We start from the raw sequence: 27,942 nt of genomic DNA on the forward strand, positions 1-27,942 counted from the left end.
CAAGCCTGTTCAAGGTAGGGGCTGCCCACCCCAGGGTGTTCCCAGGGCCCCCTGAGGGCGAGAACATGGGGCTGGACAGAGGGGTCCCCCACCCGCCCAAGCCCTTCCTCAGCAGCTGCTGGAGGGGGACAACTCTCACCCTGTCCTTACCCAGCTCCTCCTATGTGCAGAGTTTCCAGCTTCTTAGTAAGGGAAGCCTGCCAAGCCCCTGTCACAGGAAGCCATCAGCGGACAGAGCCTGGCACAACACGGTTAGGGCCTAATTGTGCGGCGTCTTTGATGAGTGCCCGTGAGGCTCTGCGGGCTGGGTCCTGAAAAGGCTTCAAGGAAGAGTCGGGCTTTGGCGGGTCTGACTGGAAGCAGATTTGGGGTCTGGAGGTGGACAAATTCCTGGTGGAGATGGCAATGAGTATTAGGTAAGAGGAGGTTGCAAGTTGGAAAGCCAGGCCAAGGAGACAAGATGCTGTGGTAGGAAATAGGGAGCCATCAAAGACTAGAGAGCAGGAGTGGGCATGAGTACCAACGAGATCGGGGGCTGGCTTGGTGCAATGGCATGTCTGCTGCCTTTTGTCCTTCTGGTGTCCCCCTGCCCCCAGAGTCCTCGCTGTTCTGAGGTGGGCTGTTGACCCCGTGGGCCTGGTGGTGCCCAGAGGTGGGTTCATATGGAGCAGGGCTGGCTCTTACTGCTTCTGCTAATCTCCTTATGTCCCTCCCACCCATCTCGTTGCCACAGGAACTTTACTGTATTTAGCCCAATATTCCTAGGAGGGAAGATATGGATATTAAAGGTGTGCTGATGAGGTGCTGGCTGCACTAGCTAATTTTAGAGCCCCTCCCATTTTTGCCATCTCTTGAATACCACCTCAATAATTTCACTTGATATTTTATTAACAACTTAAAAAACCAACTCTAGCTTTATTGTAGCTGCTGTTATCCAACTTTCATTCATGAGTTTTTCTCTAAGGCTGTTAACCTAAAAAGTGGTCAGCTTGGTTCCATCTGAGATCCACTCCAGCCCGTGATGTTCCAGGCACGCCCTCCCCTGGAAATGTCAGGAGAAAGAAGAGAGTCTCAGGAGGGGCAAGGTTTGCTGTGTGACGTTGGGTGAGCTGCCAGCCCCTCTGTTTGCTGGCCCCCGCCTTGCATTGAGGGCAGTATCCTCTCTCTTTGGCCTCTCCTAGCATTTCTTTCAGGATTAAATGCGCTCACCCAGAGACAAACACTGGGTATTGTTAGAGCATTATTATATTACACATCTAAAAATCTCCAAAAAAGGAAAGTAAGTTCATCGACCCTTTGAAGGTTATTTAATGATAAACATAAATGCTTTCATAAAATCCGGGGGATGATTTAAGATCCGAATCAATAGCTGCCTGTGTATGCAGGCCGGCGGGCGCTGTGGGCGGGCTGGCCTGACCACCCTGGCACGCCGCTGGCTCGCTGAGCACCTAGGCAGCCTGGGGCAAACAAATGAGCACCATTTCAGGCAAAATCCGTGTGGCACGGGCCAGAGGTGGGAATGAAGTGCTGAGGAAGGGACCACCGTGAGGCCGGGGGAAGGAAGGGCCACCCTCCTGAGGCTGGTCCTTCTGGGGTCCTGGACTGCGAGGTGAGGTGGGTAGGGGCTGAGCTGGGAGGATCCGGGAGACCCCAGACCCCCGGCCAAACGCTCTTCTCTGCAGACACCTCCTGGAATCCAGGCTGCTCTTCCCAGCTTTCACACTAACTGAACTTGAACCTGCGCTGCAGGGCGGCAGTGAGGCACCGTGGGCTGAGCCCCGGCTGCAGGCTCAGAGGGAGATGCTGCAAAGCTGGGGTCTACTTTTCTCCAGCTTCGTGGCCCTGGACAAATTTGGAGCCCGTGGGGCCTTGGCATCCTCGGCTGGCAGATGGAGACGCTAACACGATGCTTTAGCATGGTCAGAGGAATCCGAATGCACACAGATCACCTAACCCAAGGCTGCCACACATACGCTCTTAGTAGACGGAGTATTTTAATACTCGTAACCACGTCCCGCAGACGCTTATTTAACTCTTCCCATGTGCCACACATCGTGCTGAGCATTTCGTAGGCCTTGTCTCACTTAATCCTCACAACCACCCTATTAGTGAGCTATTATTGTTATGCCCATTTTACAGATGAAATCACTGAGACTCAGGAAGGTTAAATAGCTGGCCCCAGAGCAGGCAGCCCGTAAGGGGCTTGAATTCCCACGTCTGACTCAGAGCCCGCACCCTCCGCCGCTGTGCCCAAAGAACACAGAGGCGGCCTTCTGGTGGGGCTGCGGTTATTACTCAGGCCTCCCAGTGCTGCCCCCTACCCTTGGGCACAGGCCCGCCATGGCATTGATGGGCACGCCCCCCAGGGGAAGTTTCAGGGTCACCTGTTTGGCTCCATGACACCGGGGCCACACTCTTACTGTGGTGGTCTCCTGAGCTGGGGGGTTGTGCTGTCATTGTCCACTGAAAATCAACCAAATTCACTTTTTAAGAAACTTTGTAAATAAAATTTTAATTTTAATATGGATTTAGAATTATAAAAGTGTTGTGTAGATAGTACAGAGGATTCTCATATATCTCACACCATGTTCCCCTGTTATTAACATCTCCCATTGGCAGGGGACATTTGTTACAATTAATGGCCCACTACTGATATACTATTATTAAGTAAAGTCTGTATTTTATTCAGATTTCCTTAGTCTTTACCTAACGTGCTTCTTCTGTGCCAGGATGGAATCCAGGACACAGTGTCACATCCAGTTGTCCTGTCTCCTGAGGCTCCTCTTGGCCCTGGCAGTTCAGTCTTCCCTTGTTTTTTGATGACCTTCACAGTGTGGGGAGTGTTTTGTAGGACATCCCTCAATTAGGGTTTCCCACGGTTAAAGTTGGGTTGTGGGTTTTGGGGAGGAAGACACAGAGAGAAGTGCCTTCTCATCTCGTCAAATCAGGGGACGTGCTGTCGCCCTGACCTTGGTCACCTGACTGAGGTCGTGTTGCCAGGTGTCTGCTTTGCCCCTCTGGTCCCCCTTTCTACTCTGTGCTCTTGTGCCGGAAGTCACCGTGCAGCTGCATAGAGGAGTAGGAGATCCGCTCCCCTCCTCCCGTGGGGGGGCATCTGCATAAACAGTTTGGAATGCGCGGGGCATTTATCTTGCCTTCTCCACGGACTTATTGATTCAATCATTTAGTTATGTCAGTATGACTTGTGGCTGCTTATTTTATACTTTGCTTTATAATCCAATTCTATGTCACTTACTTTACTGTCGAAATGTTCCGGCTCTGGCCGCTGGGGGCCCTTTCACGTGGCTCTGCGTTATTTGGACATACCTCCATCAATGTGTGGTTTTTTTGATCATTCCTTACCTTCTGGCACCAGGTGCTCCAGGATCATCTTGTGCATTTCTTGCTCCAGCCCTAGAATCTGGCATTTCTCCAGGGAGCCCTGGTTCCTTTTTCAGAGAAGGGTATTAGAAATCAAGTTCTGGGTGCTCAGTGGGCTTGTGGCCACTGGGATGTCGTGGGTTCTTGGCCCTCTCATCTGAGAGAAGAAGGAAATATATGTGTGTTTACTAACCCCTGCATATACTCATCTCTGTTACATATATTAAGCTAAACATGAGTTCACACTGTCTCCAATCCATCACCACATGGATCAAAGTTCACTTTTAAAATAGTAAACTATTTTTTGGTAGTGTTTTAAATTAAAACCCAAATCACAGGAAATTTAAAACCTAAAATTATTTATACTAAGGATATTCCAAAGTGTTTTAGCATCTTTGATTAGATGGATGAATATTTTTTTGAAAACTGAAAACATAAATTATGTACCTGATTAGAACCATTCTTGCCTATTTGGAATTAGGGAAATTAAAAAAATACATATAATGTGTGCAACTCAGAGAGCGGCTCTTTCTGTCGGTGCAACATATGTTTATGTCTATCCTCACTCACCTCATGGCCCTTGCTGAGCCTGTCGCACTTGGAGGAGGATGGCAGGGGCCCTGGGCCTCCCAGTTGGCAGCTTCAGGGACAGAGCAGCAGACGCTCAGAGGAAGCAGCAGGTGAGGACCGAGTAGAAACCAGACCACTGCCCTGAAGGTCCGCCCGGCTCCTGCGTCTGCTGGTCCCGCCGCGGTCAGCGGACTGCTGCCGGGCAGGCAGGCTCCACCTCTGGGGTGAGTCTCTAGCATACGCAGTTGGCCCTTTAGGTGGAGCCATTTTCTTACCTACCAGCACGCATTTGGCAAATGTCCTTCGTTTCAGGGAATCCAAAGGGCTCTAGCTGGGTGCAATGGGAGTCGTGCTGCTAGGGAACCCTCCTGGTACCTCTAAGAGCTGGCTCTTCACAAGCCTCAGAGCCCTGTGCGTGTGAGCCTCTGAGGGCTGCTTCTCGCCACTTCATCACTTTGTCCCTTCTAGAAAACAGCTCCATGAAATGTGGCTGCAGGAGACCTTTTTAGGGTACCTTAGAAATACTCCATACCTGTGCTCCAAAGAGGCTATTCCAGAATGGAAAATGGGAATGTTTCCAGGTGGGCCAGCTGTGGGCTGCAAGCCCGGGAGCCCTCCACAGCACCGCTGGTCACCAGGTTCTCACCCTGACAGCCAGGATCCCCCCACACCCTCCTGCCTTCTCAGGGGTCTACACTGCCGAGGGTACCAGTGGGCTGTGGCCAGGCTGATCCAGAAGTCACGGCAGCAAGGTGCCTCTTCCTTTCCCCACAGGGTGTCTTTTCCCATTTATTTCACTGACCACAAAAGGCCCCAGTGGGCCTGATCTGGAAGCTTGCCCTGGTCTGAGAGACGGCTTGGCAGTGTGGGGACACGGGTTGGCTGTGTCACCGTGTCTCCCTGGGACAGGAATGCCACTGTCCACTGTGTACATCCACGGCCTCTGCTGGACCCTCCTCCTTGTGTTGACCACAAATCATGGACCGTGGTTCTGGGGACTGTTTCTCTCCATTCTAGGATGTCTCTGCTCCAACGTCCAGAGTTGTGCCTCCACCGCCACGGACAGGCCCTGCCTCTGGCAAAGCTACACACGTGTCTCTCCTCAAGAGTGTTCTTTCTCTCGAGGGACAATTTTGGGCTCCCCCTGCCCGAACTATCTTTTGACTGGAAGCTGGAGCCTTGCACAAAGCAGTTGGATGTCCTCCCCTCATGAACCCTGGAACCCCTCCACCCACGTGGGTCTCCAGTAGTGTAACTCTTGAAGGTGGTCTTGAGACTGGTGGCCAGTCATTGAGTCATGTATTGGGTGGGCATTGTGTCAGCGTGCAGCATTAATGCCCTTCCCGCCCTCATGGTGCTGAAAGTATCGCATTATTCCAACAGCAGTCTGCTCCAGGTAATGCATGCAGCAGGTGCTCAATGCTTGCTCATGGAAGTGGGCTGGGTTCCAGGAGTTTGGGATGGGAGTTTGGACAGAGAGCTTACAAGCCTGTGGCTCAGTGCCAGGCTGTGATGGGGGTCTTGAGGCCACAGTGGTGCCTGTGTCCCAAAGGGGCGTGGCATGTGACACGTGTGCAATATCACGCACACATACACCCTTCCCTGGTATTTAGGGCCTCCCTCGTGGGGCATCTGGGTGCTGATCAAAGACACCCCTTTGTGGAGACTCTTCCGACAGGCAGTTTGCAGGGAGTGACAGAGCGAGGGGAGAGATGAGCATCTGTTTGGAGACCACCCTGAGGCTGAATTCCTGATCAGAAGCCAGCTGGCTGTGTGTCCCTGACTTTGGACGGTCATTTAGTCTCCCCGGGCTCACTTTTCATATCTGTAAAATGGGAAGAGACGCCTCTACAATGTGTCCCTTCCAGGGACGGTGGGGACAATGGAGGCAGTTGGGTCAATGTGCTCAGGTGAGCGGCTGTCAGAACGTCTCCTCGCCGCCCCAGGACTGAACTCCAGGGGTTGGTCACCTCCGCGCCCGCCCCGCTCCTACCCGCCGCCCCACGCTGGAAGAGAAGCCACAGTTGGAAGAGTCTGGGAGCCCCACAGACGCAGCCGCACATCTTCCCTGAAAGCCGCTGCCCACAAGTGTGGAGCGGTTATTAATGGATGGCCCCCCAAGGGCAGGCGGTCTCCACTCCCTCTCAGGGGCAGGAAGGAGCAGATCTTTCCATCGCAGCAAGTAAGAAAAATATCTCGTTTCCCCACTTTTGTTATAAACAATGTACGACTTGCTTTCTCCTTACTCCTCTTGACCCTCCACGCTGTATACATATTTATATATTATTCATAGTGGATTAAAAATGAATGTGCTCTTTACCACGGCTCTACGGCGCAGTGACAATACAAATTAACGTATGATGTACTTACTTTTCGCATGGCAGTGATGGGAAATGTTGATGGCCTCAAAGTGAGAGGTAGGAAGAGGGGAATGGAGTTGGGGGGGTGGGGGCGGGGTGGCCCATCTAGCCGCGCTGTCAGGGCTCAGGGCCCTGGCTGCAGACGGGGATTGGGGCTGTTCTGGGCAGCTGCCTTGCTGGAAAGCCTTCCCACGTCCCTTTGTCCACAGAATGAGTCCAGTCCCCCCAGTGGGTCCTGCGAGCCTGGCCTCTGCCCAGCTTCCCCACCAAGCTTCACCTCCACCACGCTGACCTGCTCCTAGGCCCCTACGCCAACCCCAGGCTTCCTGTCCCTGTGCCTGGGGTCAGGCATGTCCCTTTGTCTGGAGTAGCATTCCTCTCCCTTCTCCTGGCTGCCTCTCTCATCCCCTCTTCCTTCCATCCTTCTAACCATCCATCCATCCATCCATCCTTTTGCTTGATAAATACTTGATGGATATCTGTGATGTGCCAAGCACTGTGCCGGATGGTGAGAAACCATAATAAAAAACCCCAAACCCAAAGCCTCGCAGCCCCTGCATGTGGAGCTGATAGTCAGTCTAGAGGGGAAGACAGATATGATTGTTTATTTGTTCAGCTACTGTTGTTGGAAGCTCTATTGCAGAAGAGAAGAGTTTGCTGAGATGTGCCTCGTGGCCATTGTGGTGAGTCTGGGGTCTTCAGGGAGGCCTTCCCGAGACTGAGGCAGCTGCGCTAAAGGCTGTGATTAAGGTAATTAGACGATGTAGAGGAAAGGAGCATCCCAGGATGAAGGAAGAAGAAAGGATTGAGCAAAGGCCCTGTGGCAGGAAAGAGTAGGAAGCATTTGGAGAACAGAGTTTGGTGTGGCCAGAGGGCAGAAACTCTGGGGCTTTGAGGGCGAGGAGGGTGGAAGGATGCTCGGGGGCTCATATTCCACCCAGATGAGCTCTGGAAACCCCCATCACCTCTACCGTCTCACAAACTGCGTTCCCGCAAAGTGCTGTTTCGGCCCAGCCCCTCACCAGAACAGAGCCTTCTAGACAGGGAGATCCTTCCTGCGCAGGCCTGACCCACGGCCGTCCCAACCACCTTTACCGCTCTGCACCCAACTGAAATGCGGCTGTTCACAACTTGCTCCCTTGGACTTTGAAGTTCTCCGAGTTTCCCAAAACCCTGTTCAAAGACAAACACATAGATAAGGAGGGCAGAGTGGTGGTCGACAGAGGGGAAGGGGGCGCAGGGGAGGGGAGAGGGCGAAAGGAGCAAAGGGCGCATATGTTTGGTGATGGAGGGAAACCAGACTATCGGTGGTGAAAACGGTGCAGTCTATACAGAAGCTGAAATATAATGGGGGACACCTGAAATTTGCACAATGTTATAAACCAATCTCAATAAAACAATAAAAAAAGAAGGCTAACGCCCCGAGGAGAGACGGTATGTTGCTCTTTAATCAGACCACCTGAGGTCGGCAGGCTCGCACATAAGGGCAGGTGAAGCTCTTACTGCATCAGCACTTTCCACGAAGAACAAAGCACAGCCTTCTCGACCAGCTCAGGTAAGCAATGAGATGACAACGTGAAAACAGCAACAGTGACAATGACAAACAGCTGCCATCTTAGACTTCTTGATCTCAGGTGAGCCTCACAACATTCCTAGGGTATAGGCATTAGTGTTATTCCCCCGTTTTCAAGGTGTGCAAACTGAAGCCTGGAGACATCAAATGCCTTCCTCAAGGTCAGGCAGAGCACACTGAACTGTGGGTGTTGAGGAGCCTCCAGACCTCACGAAGGGTGGAAGCTGTGCTTTGAACCCAGCTCCTGGAAGATCTATCCTGCCTACTGCGGCAGGAAGCCCCCGAGAGCAGAGCAAAGCTGCCGAATGCGGAGAGCGCTCGGTCTTCACGGTGGCGGCCAAAGGCCCCCTGGCGTGTGGTGCTTCTCAGTGGACTTAAACTCAAGAGAGGCTGTGGTGTTGATGCTCTTCTCTAAGGGGACTGACGGGCTGGGCGTCCTTCTTATCTTAAATTCAGCCACTGTGAAAGTCCGTTGGACTCAACTCCAGCTTAAAGCTTTTTCTGCTTCTTGGAACTTGATGGACATTAGCATCTTCACTGCCACCTCTAGAGCCAGGGGAATTGCGGACTCCATCTCCAGTCTACCGAGGTGGCACAGGCAGCGAGGCTGGGCTTTGGTTTCATTAAAACTGGATGGATGGAAGTTTGCAGAGTTTACAGCCCACCAGGTGGCTCCCGTGTCACCCTGAGGGCTGCGCTGGCTTCTCCTCTGAGGATGGGATGGCTTGCCCTGGAGGTCTGATTTCCTCTGAGCCCCACCTCCACCTCCGCAGGAAAGGCAGCAAGCTCCCAGCGGATGTCCACGGCCCCTCTTGTTGCCTCTGCCTTCAGGCGGGTCCCTTCTTCAGTCACTGTATTTGAACAGTGCGGTGACGTAGGCAGCGGAGCGCGCAGCTCCGGGCTTTGTTCCGAAGCCCTGGCTTATGTTCTCCGACCAAAGGCTGACAGATCTCGGCATCCCTGTGCTTGTGCCAATACCAGGGCCTTCACGTGGACAAACGGTGTAGAGAAACTTGAAACTTTTCCTGTCGGTTTAGCTGAACTCAGAAATGTCTCACGTCAGAAAGTGCTTTGCATAACAACAGCTTTCTGTCTGGGAGTGAATGTCTCCATCAGCAAAGGATCAACCACCCACTGAAATTTGACTCTTGGCGGACACAATGCCTTCTTCTGGACCCACCAGAGCTCCTCACAACCCCCTTCCTTCAGGGCGGACCTCTTACTTCTTCAAAGAACTTTCTTCTACATCAGTTTCATGGGGACCTTTCAACAAACCACTCAGAAGGGGATGTGTGTGTATCCTCTAGAAACACAATGTAATCATGGTTCTCAGAAGGATTTTGGAGAATTAGGGGATCTGAGTAATTTGTTTTAAAGTCAAACTGTCCAGATTCGCTGTATCTTAACTTTCTCATCTGTAAAACGGGGCAGATACCACTCCTTGCCAAAGTGCCATAGAGCTCAAATATGAGGACCAACATACAAAAACACCTGTGAAAAAGCACGGAACGTAGGTTTTGGGGATGGTCAGGAACTACCATTATTACCTACGCTGCTTCTACTTGTAAGGTGTATCACAAGATCAGGATTTATGATGATTCCAGTATTAGATAGACTTCCTTCTACAAATGTGCACACGCACAGCCTTATATACATTTACATACAGATTTCCATCTCACCTAAGTCAAAGTGAAAACTAATTCAATACTAATATTTTGACCACGGAAGTATCCAAATATTCCAGAATTATTGCATCTTTGACTCTACTGAAAAATAGACATTCAGATACGACCATAGGATAAAATCCTGATTAACATTTTAGAATCAATTGGTAGGAAAAATGTACTAAGTCCTTCTATGCCAAGTTGGCCAATTCAAAAAGGCTTTTACTGTGAATAAAGGTGATATTTGAGGTTCTCCATTTGGTTTCCCAAGATGCACGTTACATGGCTCCCATGGTGATGCGATTTGCAGAGAGGGTGGCTTCCAAAGGTTGTAGCACAGAATTCACACAGAAATGTATCTGACAGACGGGTAAACACAGTGGAAGAACAGAAGACTCCTGGGGACCTGGAGTAGATTTATTAAGCACACCACAGTTTGGTAATTTTGCATCATAGTTCTGCAGGCCTTTTTGGATGATGATGATGGTGCCTAGAGTTTTGGTTTTATTTTTTATTTTAATTTATTTATTATTTGGGGTTCTTAACTCCAAAGGCTGTCAGCCCATGGTGATAGTCTCCCTCAGGACTTTATCGCCATGTCATAGATAAGTTGGTGAGTCAGCCCAGGTTTGTCTGAGCTCCAGCAATTATGATAGTGGCCATCCCTGGGTGGGAACCCAGACAACACCATCCGTTTCTGAGGAGCTTGGGACAAAACTTTAAAAATGTTTTCCTAGGCTTCCTGATGTCTCAGCTCTTCTCCTTGGGTTCTTTGGATGAGCTTCAGCTGGCTCGTATGCCTCCAGATACAAATTTGGGCCCTCCTTTCTCCTTCCTGCTCAATAGCTGCCCGTTCAGAGTACCTGGAATCCTCTCACAGTGGGCCCTGGGTGTAGCTTGGTGTCCTCAGGGATGACAACTTTCTTAGTTGGAGGGCTGAGTCTTGGGGGTCTGCTTGAAACTCACTGATGCCCAGCTGAGTGCTGACTTAGTTTCACTATTATGGTGGGGAAAGTGGGCATGGCTTTCCCTATCCCACTGCCACTGATTGGCACCCTAATTCTTCCCTTCAGTCCATATGCTAACTCCAATATGATGAAGAACAGGCCATTGACATTCTTTGTAAAAATCCTATCCACGTTAGAAATATGAGTCTCAGTTCTCTTTCCCCACCAACCTAGGGCCTTCCCAGGGTCATCTGTGGGAGAGGTGACCAGGCCCTGAGGGTGGTACTGGGTCCCAGCAGGAGGGCAGGAGGGGCATGGCACTGGTGAACTTTCTCTTACCTGATATCAGGGTCCAGACCCTTCCTGCTGACTCTTTGTGCCCTTCCCGCTGTGGTAGGCTGTGCGGAAGGGCCAATAGCAAGCGGGTTTTTCTTGGGTTTCATTTGTTCTTAACTCCAAAGTCTACAGATTTGCAAATTGGCTTTTGCAAGTGGTAAAGTGGATCAAATTCAGCCTTGTATTAGGTTCAACAGTAGAAACAAAAGAAGCAGAAACTCTATCCCAAAATTTATAATTCCTTCAAAAAACAGGCAAGGTGAAGCAGTAAGATAATAATTCAGTTCCAGAAACAGTTCCTGCCTGCCTGCTCTGTGCCAGGTAGTGGGCCTGGCACCCGCGATACTAAGATGGCTGTGCTTCCTGCCTAAAGAACTCACAGCCAGTCAGGGGGACCCATGCACACACAGCAGCCCACAGAGGAGGCATCCCATCTGTGGAGCCCTGGAAGAAGGTTTGGGCCTGAAGAGAACGGAAGCAGCATTTCAGGGGGAGGGTAGCATCACAAGGGTGTGGACCTTGCTGTGACCCTGGAGGGTCTGGAGACTGGAGACCCTGCAGAACGGAGCCTTTCTGCAGAGACCATCTAATGGTTTGGTTTGGTGTGGGCAAAGGGACATGCTCCAGAGGACACTGGAGAGGTGGCTGGAACGGAGCTACGAAGGTCCTGATTATTCACTAGGGGTAGGCAGCCATCAAGGATTTTGGGGCAAGGAGATCACAGCTGAGCTTCTGCTCCAGGAGCTCACTCTGGTATGCCTGGGGAGGCCGGGCTGGAGGTGAGGAAAGTGGAAGCGTGAAGCCCTCCTGCAGGCCGCCACGTTCACAGTCTAGGCAAGAGTTGGTACACCCTGGGCCAGGCTCTGAGGGAGGCATTGTAGAGAGAAAGATTCAACAGGTAGAATGGACTCATCCTGGAGACCAACCGGCTAGGAGGGAAGGAGAGAGCGAACTCCCCACGCCCGCTGAGAAAGCAGCAAGAATCCAGCCCCCGTGCAGTTTGGTGGGAAGCGTGCTGCAGCTCCAAACGTCTGCTTGGCCTCCAGCTTCTCAGGAACAAGACTGTTTTGCTAAGTAGATACCCAGGACTTCTGCTATTACTGCTTTAAAAAAGTGCTGAATCTGCTCTTTGCATGTTTTCTGGGGCAAATGGTTGGGCCCATTTATTTACTTGTTTATTTTTCTGAGCAAATGAAACCCAGGCCTGGGCCTTGACCTTTCGGGGGCTGGGTGGGACGGCACTCAGGAGCTTCCAGGAATGGCACATCAACAGCTTCCCAGCAGCGGGAGAGTGCAATTGTTCCATTATAACTTCCCAAACCAGATGCGGCCGGTTCCTCAAGATGGCCGAAACGTGTGCACGCCTGCTGCGCCTCCGAACAGGGAAATCAAGCGTGGGCAGTTCGCTGGATTTTTGCAAGAATTCATCTTCTGTTCTGGCTTAGAGCCTTTCTAGAAAAGTTTGATTTCAAGGGACACTGTTCAAAATTTAACTTCTTTAAAACTGCGTTGGCTGGCCTTGATTATCGGAATGTCCTGGTTCCTGCCCGCTATCTTCCATGGCCTCCTCTTGAAACTCTGAGGTTCCAGCTTAGCACGTCCAGCTTTGCCCAAGAACAAGCTCTCCTCATCCCACCCCCAAAACACCGTCCCTTGTCAAGCTTGGTTTGCTTATCGGTAGAGAGTTAGTGGGGGGATAAGAAACTGGACCGACTTTGTGTTGAGACCTCAGAATGCCAGATGGACGGATTCAGGCATTTTTGGTAGTGAGCTGGGGTCCACACAGTCCAGCCCAGGGGTCAGAGCCATCGACTGTCTGTTTTTGTACAGCCTGGGAACTCAGAATGGTTTTTCCATTTTGAAATGGCTGAAAAAAAAAAAAAAACCAAGCAAGCATAATATTTCATCTCACATGAAATTATATAAAATTCAAATTTTAGTGTCTATAAATAAAGTTCTGAATTTTATCAATAAAAACTTGGAAATTTGTTTCCTCTCTTGTCATGTAAGTACCTACATAATATCTTTGATTTCGCCTCTCAGTCTGCAAACCTAAAATATTCATTAACTTTTTGTAGAAAAAGTTCCAGGTGTCGGGCACTTTCTCTTCCGTCATCTAGCAAGTCTGAATTGAAAACTCTGCTTAGGATGGAAAGATCTTTTAAATCCCTGTTCAAGTTATTATTCGGTAACTGATTACTTAACCAAGTGACTTATTATTTGTCCAAAAGAAAGATATGTTGGCTACTTTTCTATCCATGGCTATTTGATTTTTGCAAAGTAATAATAATCATAATATTGATGATGTTGGTAATAATGATGATGATTCTTGGAGCACTGGGCGCTGGGGGCGGGTGTAAACAGCAGAGCTGACAGACCGCTCTTTGTGCCCACAGGTCACAGGCCTTTCCAGTGCCGCTACTGCCCCTACAGTGCCTCTCAGAAGGGGAACCTGAAGACGCACGTCCTCTGCGTCCATCGCATGCCTTTTGACAACAGCCAGTATCCCGACCGCAGGTTCAAGCGCTCCAGAGTCGACGCGGAGGCCTCTGGGAATTTCGAAGACCCCACAGCTGTCAAGGCGGGGAGCTCAGCGGAGCTCACGCAGGAGGGCTGCAAGGCCCAGGAGGAGCGCAACTGAGCAACCGACCTGTATATTGCAATATTCTTTTACACAGTTTTAAGATTATGCATCTGGTATAAGAGTTTGCTAACTGCATTCCAAGGGGGGGAAAAATCATGTACAATCCCCCCCCCCAACTAGTGTATAGAACATTTAAAAAATTTAAAAAGATATCTATATATATATTAAAAAAAAAAAATCCCCAGCCCTTGAAAATGGCTGCTAAACTGTTACCCGGCAACAAGTACTTCCAAACAATGCAGGTGGGAGGAAAGTGATTTCAGAAATGCCTGGTGTCCTCTGAGCTTGAGAGAGCTGGGGGCCCTTCCAACCCGAAAGTCCCAAAATCATGCTCTTAACTGAAAAACGATACCATCTAAATGATTTAGTGTTGCCTTGAAGATGGAGGGGCTGTGTTTTCATTGTTGAAAACACCTCTATAATCTGACACCGGCTGCTGTCATTTGCCTAGCACCTTAATGAGACGTGTTGGGAGGCAGCCGCGGTGCCAGTCAGGCGGGAGCGGTCACTGCAGAGAAAATCAATTCGCGTGGTGTCGTCACCGCACTCCCGGAGCAAGCGGAGACGGGCCGCGAGCCCGGCCGCCGGCGCTGCGCAGGACTGCCATCTTAATGTGCGTTTTTAAAAAACACACAGCCAAATGAATCAATGGTCGGGAAGTGTCTGCAGACAAATGTCCATTGCAGGTTTGATGAGTAATTCCTTTTTTTAGATCAAATTGCAGTATTGAAGGAAATGCTTTTTTCTTGGTCTTTTTTTAAAAATTTTTTGATGACAAAGAACGTTGCTCATACAAAAAAATTTAGGGGTGCATTATATAAAATGTTTAGAAAAACTAGCCAACCCTATCCACAGAAGGTGCTGGTGAGAAATTTATGTAATAATAGAAAGATTGTTGTTTATTATGATTTTTAAAATTTTACTTGAATGAAGGCTGCTCCGGTCCTTATGATCAGATTTTTCTCATGTGTTAGTTTTTATAAGTGTCACAGACGTGAAGCGAGATTTTCTTCTCCGGCAAGCTCTTAGGAGATAGCTTGTATTAAAAGATGAATCTAAACATCCTGCTCTCAACCGCTAATGAAGAAAACTGTTTGAGTTAAATGTCTGTTTTTGTAAAACAAATGTGTTCTATATTTTTGTAGATTTTAGATTTTATACTGATTGGGTACTCCAAATTGATCAAGTTCTGCACCACCCAGAGGGAGATTTTGAGGGCCAATAATGAAACACTTGACTCATTTTTTTTAAAAAAAAAAGATTTAAGAAGACTGGTGAAGGGTTTATTCTTGAATCTGCTAGAATGGCGTAAAAATTCAGCCTCTTGACATACTTCCTTTGAGTGACACGAAATTGGTGCTGTTGCTTGTGATGGTAGAGAGTATTGAAGTATCAACTTCTTCTAAAACGAAATCATTCAGACTTTAGGAAAAAAGAGTCGATATTTCCTTGCAGGCTGGGAGCACAGAATAAAACCCCAGGGCCTTAAAAACTTCAGCTCTGCCTACAGCAGTTTACGAAACTACTAAACTGCAATCAATGTAAATAAAATGCTTCGCTATCCTGAGACCAGAAGGAATCTCAGGCTAATAAGGAATCCGGTTTGCATATGCTGTCGGGCGGGTGTCATCTCCCCGAGGTTTCCGAGTGAATGAGGTCGCTGCGCAACGTGGACCCATCTGGCATAGAGCAAGCTGCTTTCTTGTTTTTCTAGAATAGTTCTCACTGCCTTACTTAAATCGAGTTGATAAACTTAATGCAACTGTTTCTATGATCCTAGAGAAAGGACTGAGATATCATTGAAAAGTTTCTGACTGTAGTAAGCTTTAGGATTCTAACTGCACTACTGTGTTTGGTGACTGTGCCAGTCGCTTGCTTTCTGTGTGTTTGCCCCGCCTTTGGTATCTTAGCAAAGAAAAATATAAAAAAAAGCAGAAAAAAAAAGTAAAAAGAAAAAAGAGGAAAAAAAGCAGAAAAAAAAAAAAATGAGAGCCACATCCCATTTCTAGCACTTTGGGAGCTCTTTCAGTATTCTTTTGTGTCTTCTGAGCGTCGTCAGATGCGACAGGCAATAATTCTGTTTGTGACACTGGGAACATCCCCTCTTCTTTGTGACGTGTGTGTGGCTTCCACTCTGTCCAGTGGTACCGTCCTTGTTTCCCCCTCTGACACAGGCCTTCTCTCCAGAACATTTGTAACTTGTAATACAAACAAGTGACAGCCGCAGTGATGCAGTGTCAGTTTCTGAATGTCATCAGGTTCTCATATCTAAACATGTCAAGTTCTTTCCCTGTAACTTCTGTAGTCTGTGATGCTGGTCATAATACTGTCTCCATTCCTACACAAAGAAAAAAGTCTATCTTGGAGGAAATCTGAGATCAATAGAGTAGAGGATTTTGTTGCTATGCTTGTAACAAGTAGAAAACTTTGTATTTAAAGTTTATTCTTGGTCATTATTTATTATTATAATACATCAGTTGACAGAACTTTATTCTGGTATAGAAAGTATTAAAAGTTGTTTTTTCAGCAATGACTGTTTTCTTTCTGCTGTTAGAATAAAATGTCTTTGAAGCAGTCCAGTTTTATCCGGTGTTTTACGCAATAAAACCTCTACCTCTGGAAAAAAAGAAAACATCTTTTCCTATTCGCTTATGTTTACTAGGAAGAGTAAAGCGTATTTTTGCAGCTTTGTCAGGCTTTGGTAAGACTTGGTCGGATCCCGCTTATAAAAAACAAGCCCCACAGTATTCTGGGCGGACGGTCCCCACAGCCGTGCGGGTTTTTGAGTGCCATGAATCTCTATGCAGTATAAACAGTGTCAGAGTGTGTGTGTGTATGCACACCCATGGGCATGTGTGAACGACGTTTCTTTAAGGCTTGCAGACATTGGTTTCAGGAAGGTAAAACCCATGGAAATACGCATGCTCTTCCTATCACAGTAACCATCTCAGACTCTTAAAGCACTGGGATCTATTATTCCCCTTTACTGATGGAAAGTTTTTTAAAAAAAATCATTAAATGCAAGGAAGTCTGCCTCCAAATTATCAGAGGGTAATCTGAATTCTTCCTCTGGAAGGAAAGAGGAGGAACAAAGACTGGTAAAGCCTCTGGTGTCAGAGGCGACTGAAAAGGCAGAACTCTGAGACTTACTGGAGAGGGGTGAAGTGTGTGCCCCACACTGGATGGGCAGAAGGTTTTTTTTTGTGAGGAAGATTGGCCCTGAGCTAACATCTGTTCCCAATCTTCCTCAAGCAAACGGAGGATTTTTTTGCTTGAGGAAGATTGTTGCTGAGCTAACATCTGTGCCAATCTTCCTCTATTTACGTGGGATGCTGCTGCAGTGTGGCTTGAGGTGCTAGGTCCAAGCCCAGGATCTGAACCTGTGAACCCCAGGCTGCTGAAGTGAAGAGCGTGAACTTAACCGCTACGCCACTGGGCTGGCCCCCAGAGTTGCTTTTCGATTTGCTTTTTGTTGTTGTTGTTGATTTGGTTTCATAACCAAGCTCTTATAGCGCATGCAGCTCGAGAATATGGAGGGCCCACGGAAATGTGGCCACAAAGGCATCCATCCACGTGTTATAGGAATTTGTAAGTACCGTGTTTCTTTCAGGATGCCAGACTGTTGGTGTCACCGGATGGGAGCAGATGAGCTAAGCAGAATCTTTGGCAGTCCTGACCATCCGTCGTTACAAACAGCAAAGGTGAGTTACAGGGTTCCAGGGACGGGTCAGGAAGTGACTCCATTATGGGAAGAAGGTTGAATGAGGGGGTCATGATTTCCACCTGAACCACAAACATGATGGATCCCAAACCCAAATGCCTCCAGGGTCCAGGCAAGACACCTCAGTGGAGAGAGGAGGAGAAGTGGAATGGAGGCACCTCAGGGGGTATGTGGACCCTCAGCAACCGCTCGCCTTTGCCATGAGGAATGTGGCATCAGAGCCTCCGGGTTTTCAAGAGACACCGGATGCCTGGATTTTGTATGAAGTCTCCCAATTTTCACATGTTGGCTCAACGTGTGTTTTAAAAAACTGCGCAATGAATGGATGAACAAAATGTGTTTTTTTTCCATGAAGTGGAATATTATTCTGCCACGAAAAGGAATGGAGCACTGGTACATGCTTCAACACGGATGACTTTGAAAATATGCTTACTGAAAGAAGCCAGACACAAAAGACCTCGTATTATATGCTTCCATTTCTATGAAATATCCAGAACAGGCAAATCCATAGAGACACACAGTAGATTAGTGGTTGCCAGGGGTTGAGGGGAGGGGGGGCTGGGGATTGACTGATAATGAGTAGGAGGTTTCTTTTTGCAGTGATAAAAATGTTCTAAAATTAGACAGTGACGACGGTTGCCCAACTCTGAATATACTTAAAACCACTGAATTGTATACTTTAAAAGGGTGAATTTTATGGTATGTGAATTATATCTCAATAAAGCTGCTATAAAATAAAAATAAAACTGGAAGGAGGCCTTTTTAAGAAGCACCAATATATATTTCCATCAAAATATTTTGAGCTCTCCTGTAGTCATTGACAATTGCCAGATTAGTACATTGTAAAGAATACAGAATTTGGGGCGTAATGACTTAAATTTGAACCTTAGCCATACTACTTACTGGCTGCTTGCTCTTGAACAATTTAACTGTTTTGAGTTCAACAGTCATATCTGTAAAATTATGAAATTAAATGTAATAAAGTAGGGGAAATTATATATACCTTTTGTAAAGTAGCCTACAAATGCTACATATTGTCATTATTGTGGTATAAAAAGTTATGGATAAATCTCAGGTTAATTTCACAGCCACAAACCCTTGTGTTTTGGAAAGGCTGCCATGTGGTCAAGCAACCAGGACTCCTCCACACTCATCTCTTTCAGACAAGATGACCCTGCACAACTGTCTTAAACTTTTTGTCTTCCAGTATTCTCCTTGGAAAAATCAGAGTATGAACAATTTTTGCCATTCTGAGGGCAGCAGGCAGGCAGCTGGGGAAAGAGCAGGATCCATCGGGAAGAGAACTGGTTTTGGGGTTAGAAGTTATTCCACTCAGTTGTTCAACAAATATTTACCAGGCATATTTATTCCAGGCTCAGGTACATGCTGGAGAGACAGTGTAAGTCAGGCATCATGCCCACAGACCACCCTCTAAGGAGAAAACAGATTTCACTCTGATAATCACACAAATAAATATCAAATATCTGGAAAAGGTAACTCAAAGAGAACAGGGCTTTCCCATGTCCCAGTTGACTTTCCTAAGTGGCGATGAGGAACTGAGATACGAAGGAGAGCATGCCAGGCAGAGAAGCAACACATGCAAAGGCCCTGCGGTGACTGGACGGGGCTCTGAAGCCCTGCCTCCACCTCTTGTTAGCTGTGTGATCCTGGCAGATCATTCCACTTTCCCAAATCTGCTTCTTTATCTATGTAGTGGAAAATAACAGTGTGGACAACGCAAGGCTCTTTCTGAGGTTAAATGAGATAGTGTACATAAAGAGATGTGCAGAGAGCAAGCCAGGCACCACCAGATTCGAGGGACCGTCACTAAAGTGACAATGGCTAGCAACCCACACAAACATTGAAACTTGTGTGTTCTGCAGGCGCATGGCTTTCTGGCCCCGCTCGGGGGTCAGCCAGAAGAGGGTGGTCGGAGAGCTATTCACATGAGGTCTCCGACAGCTCTACAGACCGTCAGTAACCTTGCACGCTTAGCAGCCTCAGCCCCAGGAAAGAGTGGATGGAAGTTTCCTGGGCCCAATCCAGGGACGTTGTATGGCTCCAGTTTATCCCTCTGTGGATGGGCTTGGCCACCGTGGCGGCAGCGCCATTTGCTGGAAGTCTCCGCAGGATGATGACAAGCATCCTGAACTGCCAGGAGGAAAAGGTCCCCAGGACACGAGACTTTCAGAGCTAAAACCAGGGCGGCCTGGACAAACACCAAGGGTCCGTCGCTCCAGGTCTAAGCCAACTTGCTCCGCAGGCCCATTCCAAGCCAGGCTATTGCCCCCATAACCCAGGAGGCCAGCGTGCGGCCCACTGGGGGCAGCCCAGGGGCTCAGAGCAGGCGCTCTGGCAACGTGAGATTTGGGTTCCTTCCTCCTTGCCACAGCACCTTTACTGTAAGGATGGAAGGTGACACCGCGCTTGGCGTGGCACCTGGCACACGGTCCTTATCGTATCCATTCTCGTTGAGGGACTGAGTCAATCTCTGTTCCTACTTCCAACTCAGGTGGCTCAAACGTGGATTTCTCTTCCTGGCAGCCAGAAGCTGCTGGGCTGCTGACACTTGTGCTAAGGTACTATTTTGTGCTGAAACTTTTATAATGATGATAACCCTGCTGTCTCTCGTAGTTTGGGATTTGCACGCTTCCCCCTCTCTGTTTAACATCTGTATTGTAACAGTATATTATGAAAACCTCACCTGGTGTATTGTAAGCATGATCCCAAGGAAATTAGTGTTAAATACTGTGATCTTCTTTTCAAGATAGAAGGGCTGGGCCCGTTGCAGTGAACTAGAGGTATGTTTCCATGGGGAAGGAAAAAAATTCATAGTGTAATGCAATATTAAAAATGTTGCCCAGCTGAGCATTCCATGTAGGGGCTTATGCAGAGTTTTAATCTCTTCACCTGTTGGTGTTAAGAGAAAAGAGAGAGAAGGAGGGAGGGAGGGAGGGAGGGAGGGAGGGAGGGAGGGAGAGGAAGGGCTTATGTGAACAGGGAAATCACAGGCAAAGAGGAGGGGGAAAATTTAAATGATCCCAGACCGAACTGTTTTGCTGTTAATACAGAAATACAGTGCAAGACACATTTAATGGGCTCTATTTTTTATTATACTATGCTGAATAATTAAGTTTGAGGCTAAGTGTCACATGGATTTATCTTTTAATTAAAAAAGCATGGTTCACGCATATTTGAGTGGTAGTCCAAATAAATGCAATATAGAAATTTATGTTTGTTTATCTAGGTGTTAATTACCTAGAGATTGTTCTGGATTACTTCTTTTTATAAAGTGTCATAGGCTCGTGTCAGAGCGAATAAAGCTTGCCCATGGAACCTTATCAATTTGCTAACTATAGGGCTGGTCTGACCTGAGGGGGGGCACGGCAAAACTTTGGGGATCCTTATGTATACACACGCCCCCATTCAACCCACACCAAATAAAACAGTCGTTTTAGAAAAATATTTCCAGGACATAAAGGCACAAATATATCTTCGTTGGTTTACAGCCTCTTGTCCACAGCTATTTATAAAACATGCGATTATTTATGCATTGGGTTATGAGGAGTTCGGCTGGGAGAGGCCGTGAAGGAGGTTCCATCCATCCAGTTACCTGAATCGCGCAGAGGTGGAGGCGGGGTGTCCCCGGAGAGATGGGGCCGGACAGGAAGTTGGCCGCTGTGATTTGTCTAAAATATGTCAGCCTTGCTGCTGCTCGCAGACCTGCCAGGCAGTGGGAGAGAGGACAGCAGAGTTGAGGGTTAGAGGTCACATTTTTAAAATCAAGGATGCACACTGAGAAAGTGAAACCAGAAGCCCCCACAAATTGCTCCTCATACCTTGGGTCAGCCCCTGGCTTTGCCTTTGTTTACAAAGTGATTTTTGGAGACAGGTTCAGTGAAATGGCTTGGAGGAAACCGACAGCTTTGGTCAAAAGGTTCGACTTGAAAGAAAGAGACTTTCCAAGGGCTGGAAAATTCCAAGCCGGCCTGGGAATGTCTAAGCTGGGTGCACGCCTTTGTTTCGGAGGTTTGTTTTCTTGCATCTTCTGCATCGCCTGGCCTCTTTCTACTGCGCACCACGCCTCCATTTTTGGTTGTCACATCACCAGAAAATCAATAAAAGTAACTGCGGGTCCCGGTGGGCTTCCCCTGGCTTGGTGGGCCGTGCTCCCTGGGGCGCAGGGAGAGCAGGAGGGGAGCCTGGCACCGGCTCTCAACTGTGCTCCTCCCCGCCCAAGCTGGGGGAGCATGGAGAACCCCCAAACAGCAAGCCAGCCCAACGTGGAAGCGCCCCGCTGGGTAGGGTTTCATTTTCAATCTTTGTTTCCTTCCTCGGGAGACCTGGGGACTGATGGGGCGGGTCACTTGGCAGCGTGCCCGGAGAGGTGGGCCCTGCGGGCACCGAGGAGGGCGCGGCGCCAGGCGCGGGCGCCCTGGCCTCCGTGTCGCCGCGGGTGGGGGCGGGTCTCCTCGGCGCGGACCCCTGCAACCGGCCTCTGAACCAGCCCGCGCCTCCAGCCATCAAAGCGGGAGCGAGAAGGCCCCCGCCCCGAGGCGCGATTCCCGGAGCTCGCCAGTCCCCGCGGGCCAGTCTTCTGGAGGGGAAGGGGACACATGCGCCCGCCTGGGCTCGCCGCGGCGTCGGGCACGGCGGAGGGCGCGGATCCTGCGCAGCGCCAGCTGACAGCCCCATTACCGCGGACAGGATCAATGCCTCGTATCTTTTAAATTATTGACACTTAAACTCTGTTTTCCTCCCAAATCACTGCCTATTTCCTCCCCAGAATCATTGCCGTTATCAGAAATTGGGCCCCAGCAGCACTGGGGGGTTGAGTGGGGATGCTGCCAGGTGCCGAGGACACAGAGGACAGGAGCCGAGGGTCCCTGCCCTGCTTCTCACTCACCCCTGCGTCACTACCAATCTGATGCACAAGGTGAGTTGTTGGGAAGTGGACTGGGGGCCCCTGGAGTTCCGAGGTCGGAGAGGCCCTTGCGCTGAGCTCTCTGGGTGAGGAGGTGCTGGTGGCCGGCATGTCCCCGAGCCTTGTTCACAGATGAGGGGGATCCCAGGGTCGTGGTTGAAAGCCTGGGCTTTGGAGGCCCTGAAAGAAGGCACCTTGCAAGGCCTTGGGGTCCAGGCCATTGGTCTGGAATTGCATGGAAGAATCCACGTGCCCAAGAATATTAGCTTTTTAAAAAAAACTGTATTGAGGTGAAATCCTCATAACATAAAAGTAACTGTTTTAAAGTGTACGATTCAGTGGCACTTAGTATGTTCATAATGTTGCCCAACCACTCAGTATATTAAGACCCAAAACATCTTCATCACCCCAAAAGAAAACCCCATATCTGTTAAGCAGTCGCTCTCTACGCCCCTCTCCCCAGCCTCCGGCAACCACCCGGCTCCTTTCTGTCTCTGTGGATTTACCTATTCTGGACGTTTGGAGTGAATAGAATCCTACAACACGTGGCCTTTGTGTCTGAGTGACTTTACTTTACATGCTGTTTTGAGGTTCATGCACGCGGTAGCGAGTGTCAGCATCACTCCTTTCTGCGATTGAACAACATTCCGCTGTATGGACGCGCTGACGGACGTGTGCCGGGTCCCCTTTTGGCTGTCTCCGATAATACTGCTGTGAACACTCGTGTACAAGGATTTGCATGCCTGGTTTCAGCCATTTTAGGTGTATACCTAGGAGTGGAATTGCTGGGTCATTGGGTAATTGTATGTTTAAATTTTTGAGGAGCCACCAAAGTCATCAGTTTTTAATTCAACAAATCAGCTCACATCTCTACACTGCTTAGAACCCTCAGCGGCTCTCCTTTACGTCAGAATAAACCCGTACTCCTCCCCATGGCCTTTGAGGCTCTGCGTGATCTGACCTTGCCAGTCTCTCTAACTTCGTCCTCCACCTCTCCCTCAATACCTTCCATCTCTAGCCAAAAAGTCTTTCTTACTTTAGACTTGCCAAACCTGTTCCTGTCCCAGGGCCTCTGCACTTGCTGTTCCCTTGTGCCCTTTCCATGCCGGGTGCCTTCAGCTTCTCAAGTTTCAACTCAAATGTCCCTCAGAGAAACTCTCTGTCACCACTGGATCCATGTGTGCCTGGCCCTTGTATTAGAGCACAGCCCATCATCCTAACTCCCTTGTGACAGTAATTAATTACTCTCTAAAAATATCTCGTTTACCCTTTTGTTTACGTGCTATGGTCTGCCTTCCTTACTCAATTCCTTGAGAGCAGGGACCTATCTTTCAGAACCCTGGCACAAACGATGCCTGGTGTAGAGTAAAACCTCAAATAAATACTTATTGAATACATAAAAATTCCCAGCCCAATTATCTTTGATAATAATCACTAGAGTATTGTGGAAATTTTGTTATCTTTTAAAAAAGAAGTTCCTTTGAGGTCTCCAGAAAGGAAGCCCCAAACAAAGAATATAGACTAGCCTCGAAGGCAGACCAGCAGCGTCCTGGAGAACTTGGGTGTGGTCCTCCCTGCCTGCAGTGTGCCTGTGTCCATGGCTGGGCCCGAGGGGCTGGCAGCCCCGCCTTGACAAGGCTGGTCTGACGTCCCTGTGTGACACCTTCTTCTGAGACCAGCTCCCCAAGCTTTGTAGAAGGGCTCATAGCTGCCAAGTGGGTAGCTGCAATCAGGAGACTTGGGTTTGAGTCCAAATCTCCTAAACTGGACACGTGCCTTTGTCCCTCTGAGCCTCAGTTTCCTGATCTGTAAAAGAGGCTGCTGACATTTGCCAGCCAGGCTTACTGCGAGCCACAAATGGGATCACGGCGAAGTGCTTGGCTAATGGAAATGCTGCCCACCCCAGTTATTACCACAACCAGTAACATGAAAAAACACGTGTGCCCTGCCCATGCCAGGGTGTGGGCAGGGAGATGGAGCCCAGCAGCCTGGTCAGGGTCTGCTGTGGCCACCCCAGCTCCCTCTCCTGCCCTGTTGACCCTGGCCACACTCATGCCTGTGACCCTGGGGTCAATGCCTCCTCTTAATGCCTTTCCATTTCTCAGTTTGCTGACTGGGGTGATTTTCGGTGAGGTCCACATAAATACTTCAAAAATAATTCACGATGAAGAGCAATGCTTCTGGAATGGATGATGGCACGACGAATTAAACGCTTTATAGGGCCGAACGTAAATTATTTTAATGCATGTAATAGATCCGCCCGGGGAGACTTGAGCCCCTCTAGGTCATGCCTCTGTGCCCCCAGGACCCGGAGGGTGGTGGGAGCAGGTGGCTGGGAGCCTGCTGTGCTGGGGCGTGAATCATTTCCCTCTCCAAACACCTATTCCCCCAGCACTTAGGTCCTCCTGACCTGAGGAAAGAATAGGAAGGTTCCCACATGGGCCAGGCAGCAGCAGGAGTCAGGATCCCCGATGAGGCCGTGTGAGAGCATCTGTTCACAGTGACGGCGGCCTGACCGCACCCTGCCTTCCATTCACTGTCTGCTCCTCCTGAGGGGGTGAGGAAGCTGCTCTATGGCACCAGGCACTTAAAATATTTTGTTTCCCTTGAAAATGTTAAGCAGCAGGACTAACGTTCCAGTCCAGGTCATCAACAAGCAGCATTTCACATTTAGACTCTTTGCGTCTCAGTGCAGGAAGAAATCACAGAGATGATCGTGCCCAACGTACCCATTCAAGAGAAGAGAAAGCTGACAGCTGGAGCAGCTCTGCATCCTGTGCTCACAGACGTAGGAAATGAACACACATGTGAAGCTGAGGGCTAGCTAGGCAATATTTCTAGAATATCAAAAGATTGTTGTTGTGGTTTTGTAATTACTGAGGGAGGTCTATAATCCCAAAGGAAAAAATTCATTGATTCCAGAACGTGCTTCTGTGACCGCTTATGGTCAAGCAAAGCACAGTGCTTTATGTTGACCAGTTGTCTCATATCTGGAGAGAAGCTTTGCTTCTTCACTCACCGTTTAATGACCATGCATTGGTTCCAGGGTGTGTGCTGGCACTGGACACACACTCTGAGCCAGGCGTGAACGCTGGTCTCAGCAACTCACCACTGCCGATGACCTCAGGAAGGACTCACATCAGGAAAGCTCCAGGAACCCATGCGATGCACTCGACTGAGTTCTGGGACGGCTCCTTCCACACGCAGCTTCCTGATGGCCTGTCCATCTGAGTCTGCAATCCCAGCCTCGGTGAGTCAGTCATGCACATCAAAGTCAACGTGATTGAGCATAAGACAGGGGGAAGAGAAGATTAGAGATAGCAACCACTTCCAGGGAAAGCAGTGTGAGGTGAGGGGATGGGCCTTGAAGGAAGACCAGCATTTGTTCATGAGGGGCTGTGGGAGAGGAGGGGAGAAGGTTCCAGGAGGAAGGGTCAGTGGGCCCCAAAGCTGAGATCCAGAGGTTCCTGGTGGGTTCTCTGACTAACAGGCGGGCCAGGAAGACCAGAGCCCAGACAGCAGGCTGAGGGGGGGCAGGATGTGGCTCCCAGAGGCAGGTATACAGAGATGGCCCCAGTGTGTTTTCCCAATATTTTTCATTGTCACGTAGATCAGGAGGGGATTGACAGACTCTGTTACTGAAAGAAGTTAGGCTGGCTGGTAAGGAAATAAATCACACTGCACCCCAGGACGACTTCCAAATGGAAATTAAAATTGTAGCCCACAGAAGGAATCTTCTGAGACAGTTGATAATTACGGTCCACCAATGGTACAAATTGAGTGCATCATCTCCTCCATTAAACCTCCCTATCCAGCTCTGGGCCAGTCATTTCCTCTGTGCTCCCAGGGCACTGGCTCTGGATGGGAGTTCAGGACTCTCTGCACTGCGCCATGGCAGCTTCTGTGTGTCTCTACCTACACCGGACTGGGTCCTTTGAGGGCAGCGGCTTGTGCATTCCTGGGTCTGTGATGATCCATGATGGAAGCCTCACGTATGCTTCCGGTTTCCATCTGTATAAATGAATCAAATCAAAGTCCAGACTTCCAGGATTTAGATCCAACATAGCCACACCATCTCCAATTTTAAGTTTCTGGAAAGAAACCACTCAAACCATCAAAAATATGGTTGGCTTTTAGATGGCAAGTTTGTTCAGAGCCAGAATGGTGTATCCCTCGCAGCCTTAATACGGTTCCTGGCGCCGATGTGCATCCGATCAATGTCTGCAAGATGAACGCCATGGATTTGTAATGCATGTTCTCAATGCCCTGCCCCGTGTCCCCTTAGCTCCCCTCTGAGTCCTTCTACAGCTGCAGGGGACAGTTCCCAGCCGCTGACAGCTTCCTGCCTGACGAACCATAAGAGCATGCTCAGCTGCGGGGAAGCCTGGAAGCGCTCAGCATTAATGCCCCCAGGGACAAGCCTCGATCAACCCGAGAAGGGAGTCAGGGGATAAAAGCCTGGACACTGCCATTCTCCACAGGCCTCAGGGCCCTGCAGGACGGAGTCCCGGGTGCCCATCAGGGCACCCAGCACTGGCTCCTCGCCGTTCCCTGTCTCCTTCATTTGAGTTTCCTGGAATCATTTCCTAAATGAACCACCTGCACCCATGCCCTTGTCTTACCAAGTGTCTGCTTTTTGGGGGAACCCAAACTAACAGACCAGCTAAATAATTATATAAATAAATGTTGAATGGATGAATGAATGAATATAAATGAATGAATGACTGAAATGATGGAGACATCAGAGGAATTGAGAACAAATTGTGCACATTTCACCACCCTCCCTGAGCTGGTCTGAGACCCAGCTGGCAGAAAGGAAGGCTGTGTGGCTCCTTCCTGAAGTGCAGACTCAGGTAGAAAGGACCGTATCTCGGTGGGCTTGTCCCTGCAGTGCCACGGGGGCCAGGAGGCCTCTGTGTCCAGAAGGTGCAGCCATAGTCGGTGACCAGCTCCCAGTTGGGCCCCAGAGCATGCTTCTTTGTGGCCGGCCTCCATTCCACCTGGACTCTAAGGAAACTCCAGCCTTCGATGGAGGTGGTCACCTCAGGGAGGGAAAGCCGTCCTTCCTGCCACAGTGAGACCATGGTCACCTGTTTTAAGCTGAGTCTTGTATAAGTGACACAAAAGCCCAGAGAACTGAGGTGGGAGTGGAAACATAGAGGAGCAGGGCCTCTTGCAGTGGCCCCTTCCCACCCCCACCCATTTTGAAGCGAGGACGGGGACCATCACGCACCTGCAGGTGGGAACAGAACGCTCTGCCGAAGATCGGGCGAGGAAAGCCAGACGCCGCTGGGTGCTGAACGACAAGCAGCCTTCTCCCGGACCGGCTGCAAGGGCTGCTAAGAATAGACCTGGGCCAGGATGCAGTCTCTCGGCAAGAGTCTTGGGAACATTCTAGACTCCTGCAGCAGAGCCCCCTTCTTCCTCAGCCTGGCTGTGGAGGGGCTCAGAGTGCCACAGCCTCTGCCTCTGCAGCGGCGAGCACCAGCAATCGTTTTTGAAAGCAAATTGTTCAGCGTTTGTGGGAGGAAAATGGCCTCCCTTGCTGCGGCGGGCTGGGTCAGTGTGCGCCCACTGCATGACTTCAATCACAGCGCAGGCACCAAGCGTCTACTGTGTGCATCGTCTGTGCTTGCAGCCGAGGGCCACGCAGGAGAGAGGAGACGTTCCTGCCCTTACAGTTTGGAGTCTACTTGGAGAGAAGGACCTTTGGACGGGGCAGGAAAGAGAAGTGGCCAAGAAGAGACCAGGGAAGTCACCTTGTGGGGAGCTGGGAGACAAGCTGCTTCAGCGGACTCAGAGGGTGCTGGGAGAAGTCGGGC

At 49.4% G+C, this 27,942-nt stretch overlaps 1 protein-coding gene and 2 long non-coding RNA genes across 8 annotated transcripts in view; 2 read left to right on the forward strand and 1 right to left on the reverse strand.

Moving 5' to 3' along the window:
- ZNF536 (zinc finger protein 536) overlaps positions 1-17,922 on the forward strand; it is a 420,556-nt gene extending 402,634 nt beyond the window's left edge. For 5 of the 6 annotated variants that reach the window (XR_011498461.1, XR_011498464.1, XR_011498460.1 and 2 more), the window contains 3 exons: positions 13,228-14,161; positions 17,086-17,176; positions 17,302-17,922. Coding sequence is in view for 1 of the 6 variants with exons in the window: in XM_044759704.2 (XP_044615639.2) it covers positions 13,228-13,472 (245 nt within the window). In the remaining 5 variants the exon portion in view is untranslated. Of the gene's footprint in view, positions 1-13,227; positions 16,906-17,085; positions 17,177-17,301 lie in introns of those variants that run through there. The other variant, XM_044759704.2, reaches the window with a different exon arrangement.
- A 43-nt stretch (positions 17,923-17,965) lies between these two features.
- On the reverse strand, positions 17,966-21,527 carry LOC139042147 (uncharacterized). The gene is made up of 3 exons (XR_011498465.1): positions 21,036-21,527; positions 20,810-20,919; positions 17,966-20,106 (listed from the first exon to the last, which is right to left on the reverse strand). It is a non-coding gene; the product is annotated as an uncharacterized lncRNA (long non-coding RNA).
- LOC139042148 (uncharacterized) lies at positions 21,359-23,056 on the forward strand. Its single transcript, XR_011498466.1, has 3 exons — positions 21,359-21,497; positions 21,983-22,132; positions 22,584-23,056. It is a non-coding gene; the product is annotated as an uncharacterized lncRNA (long non-coding RNA).
- The last annotated feature ends 4,886 nt before the right edge of the window (positions 23,057-27,942 follow it).

This window comes from Equus asinus, chromosome 26 (genome assembly GCF_041296235.1).
Source record: "Equus asinus isolate D_3611 breed Donkey chromosome 26, EquAss-T2T_v2, whole genome shotgun sequence".
Lineage (NCBI taxonomy): Eukaryota > Metazoa > Chordata > Mammalia > Perissodactyla > Equidae > Equus > Equus asinus.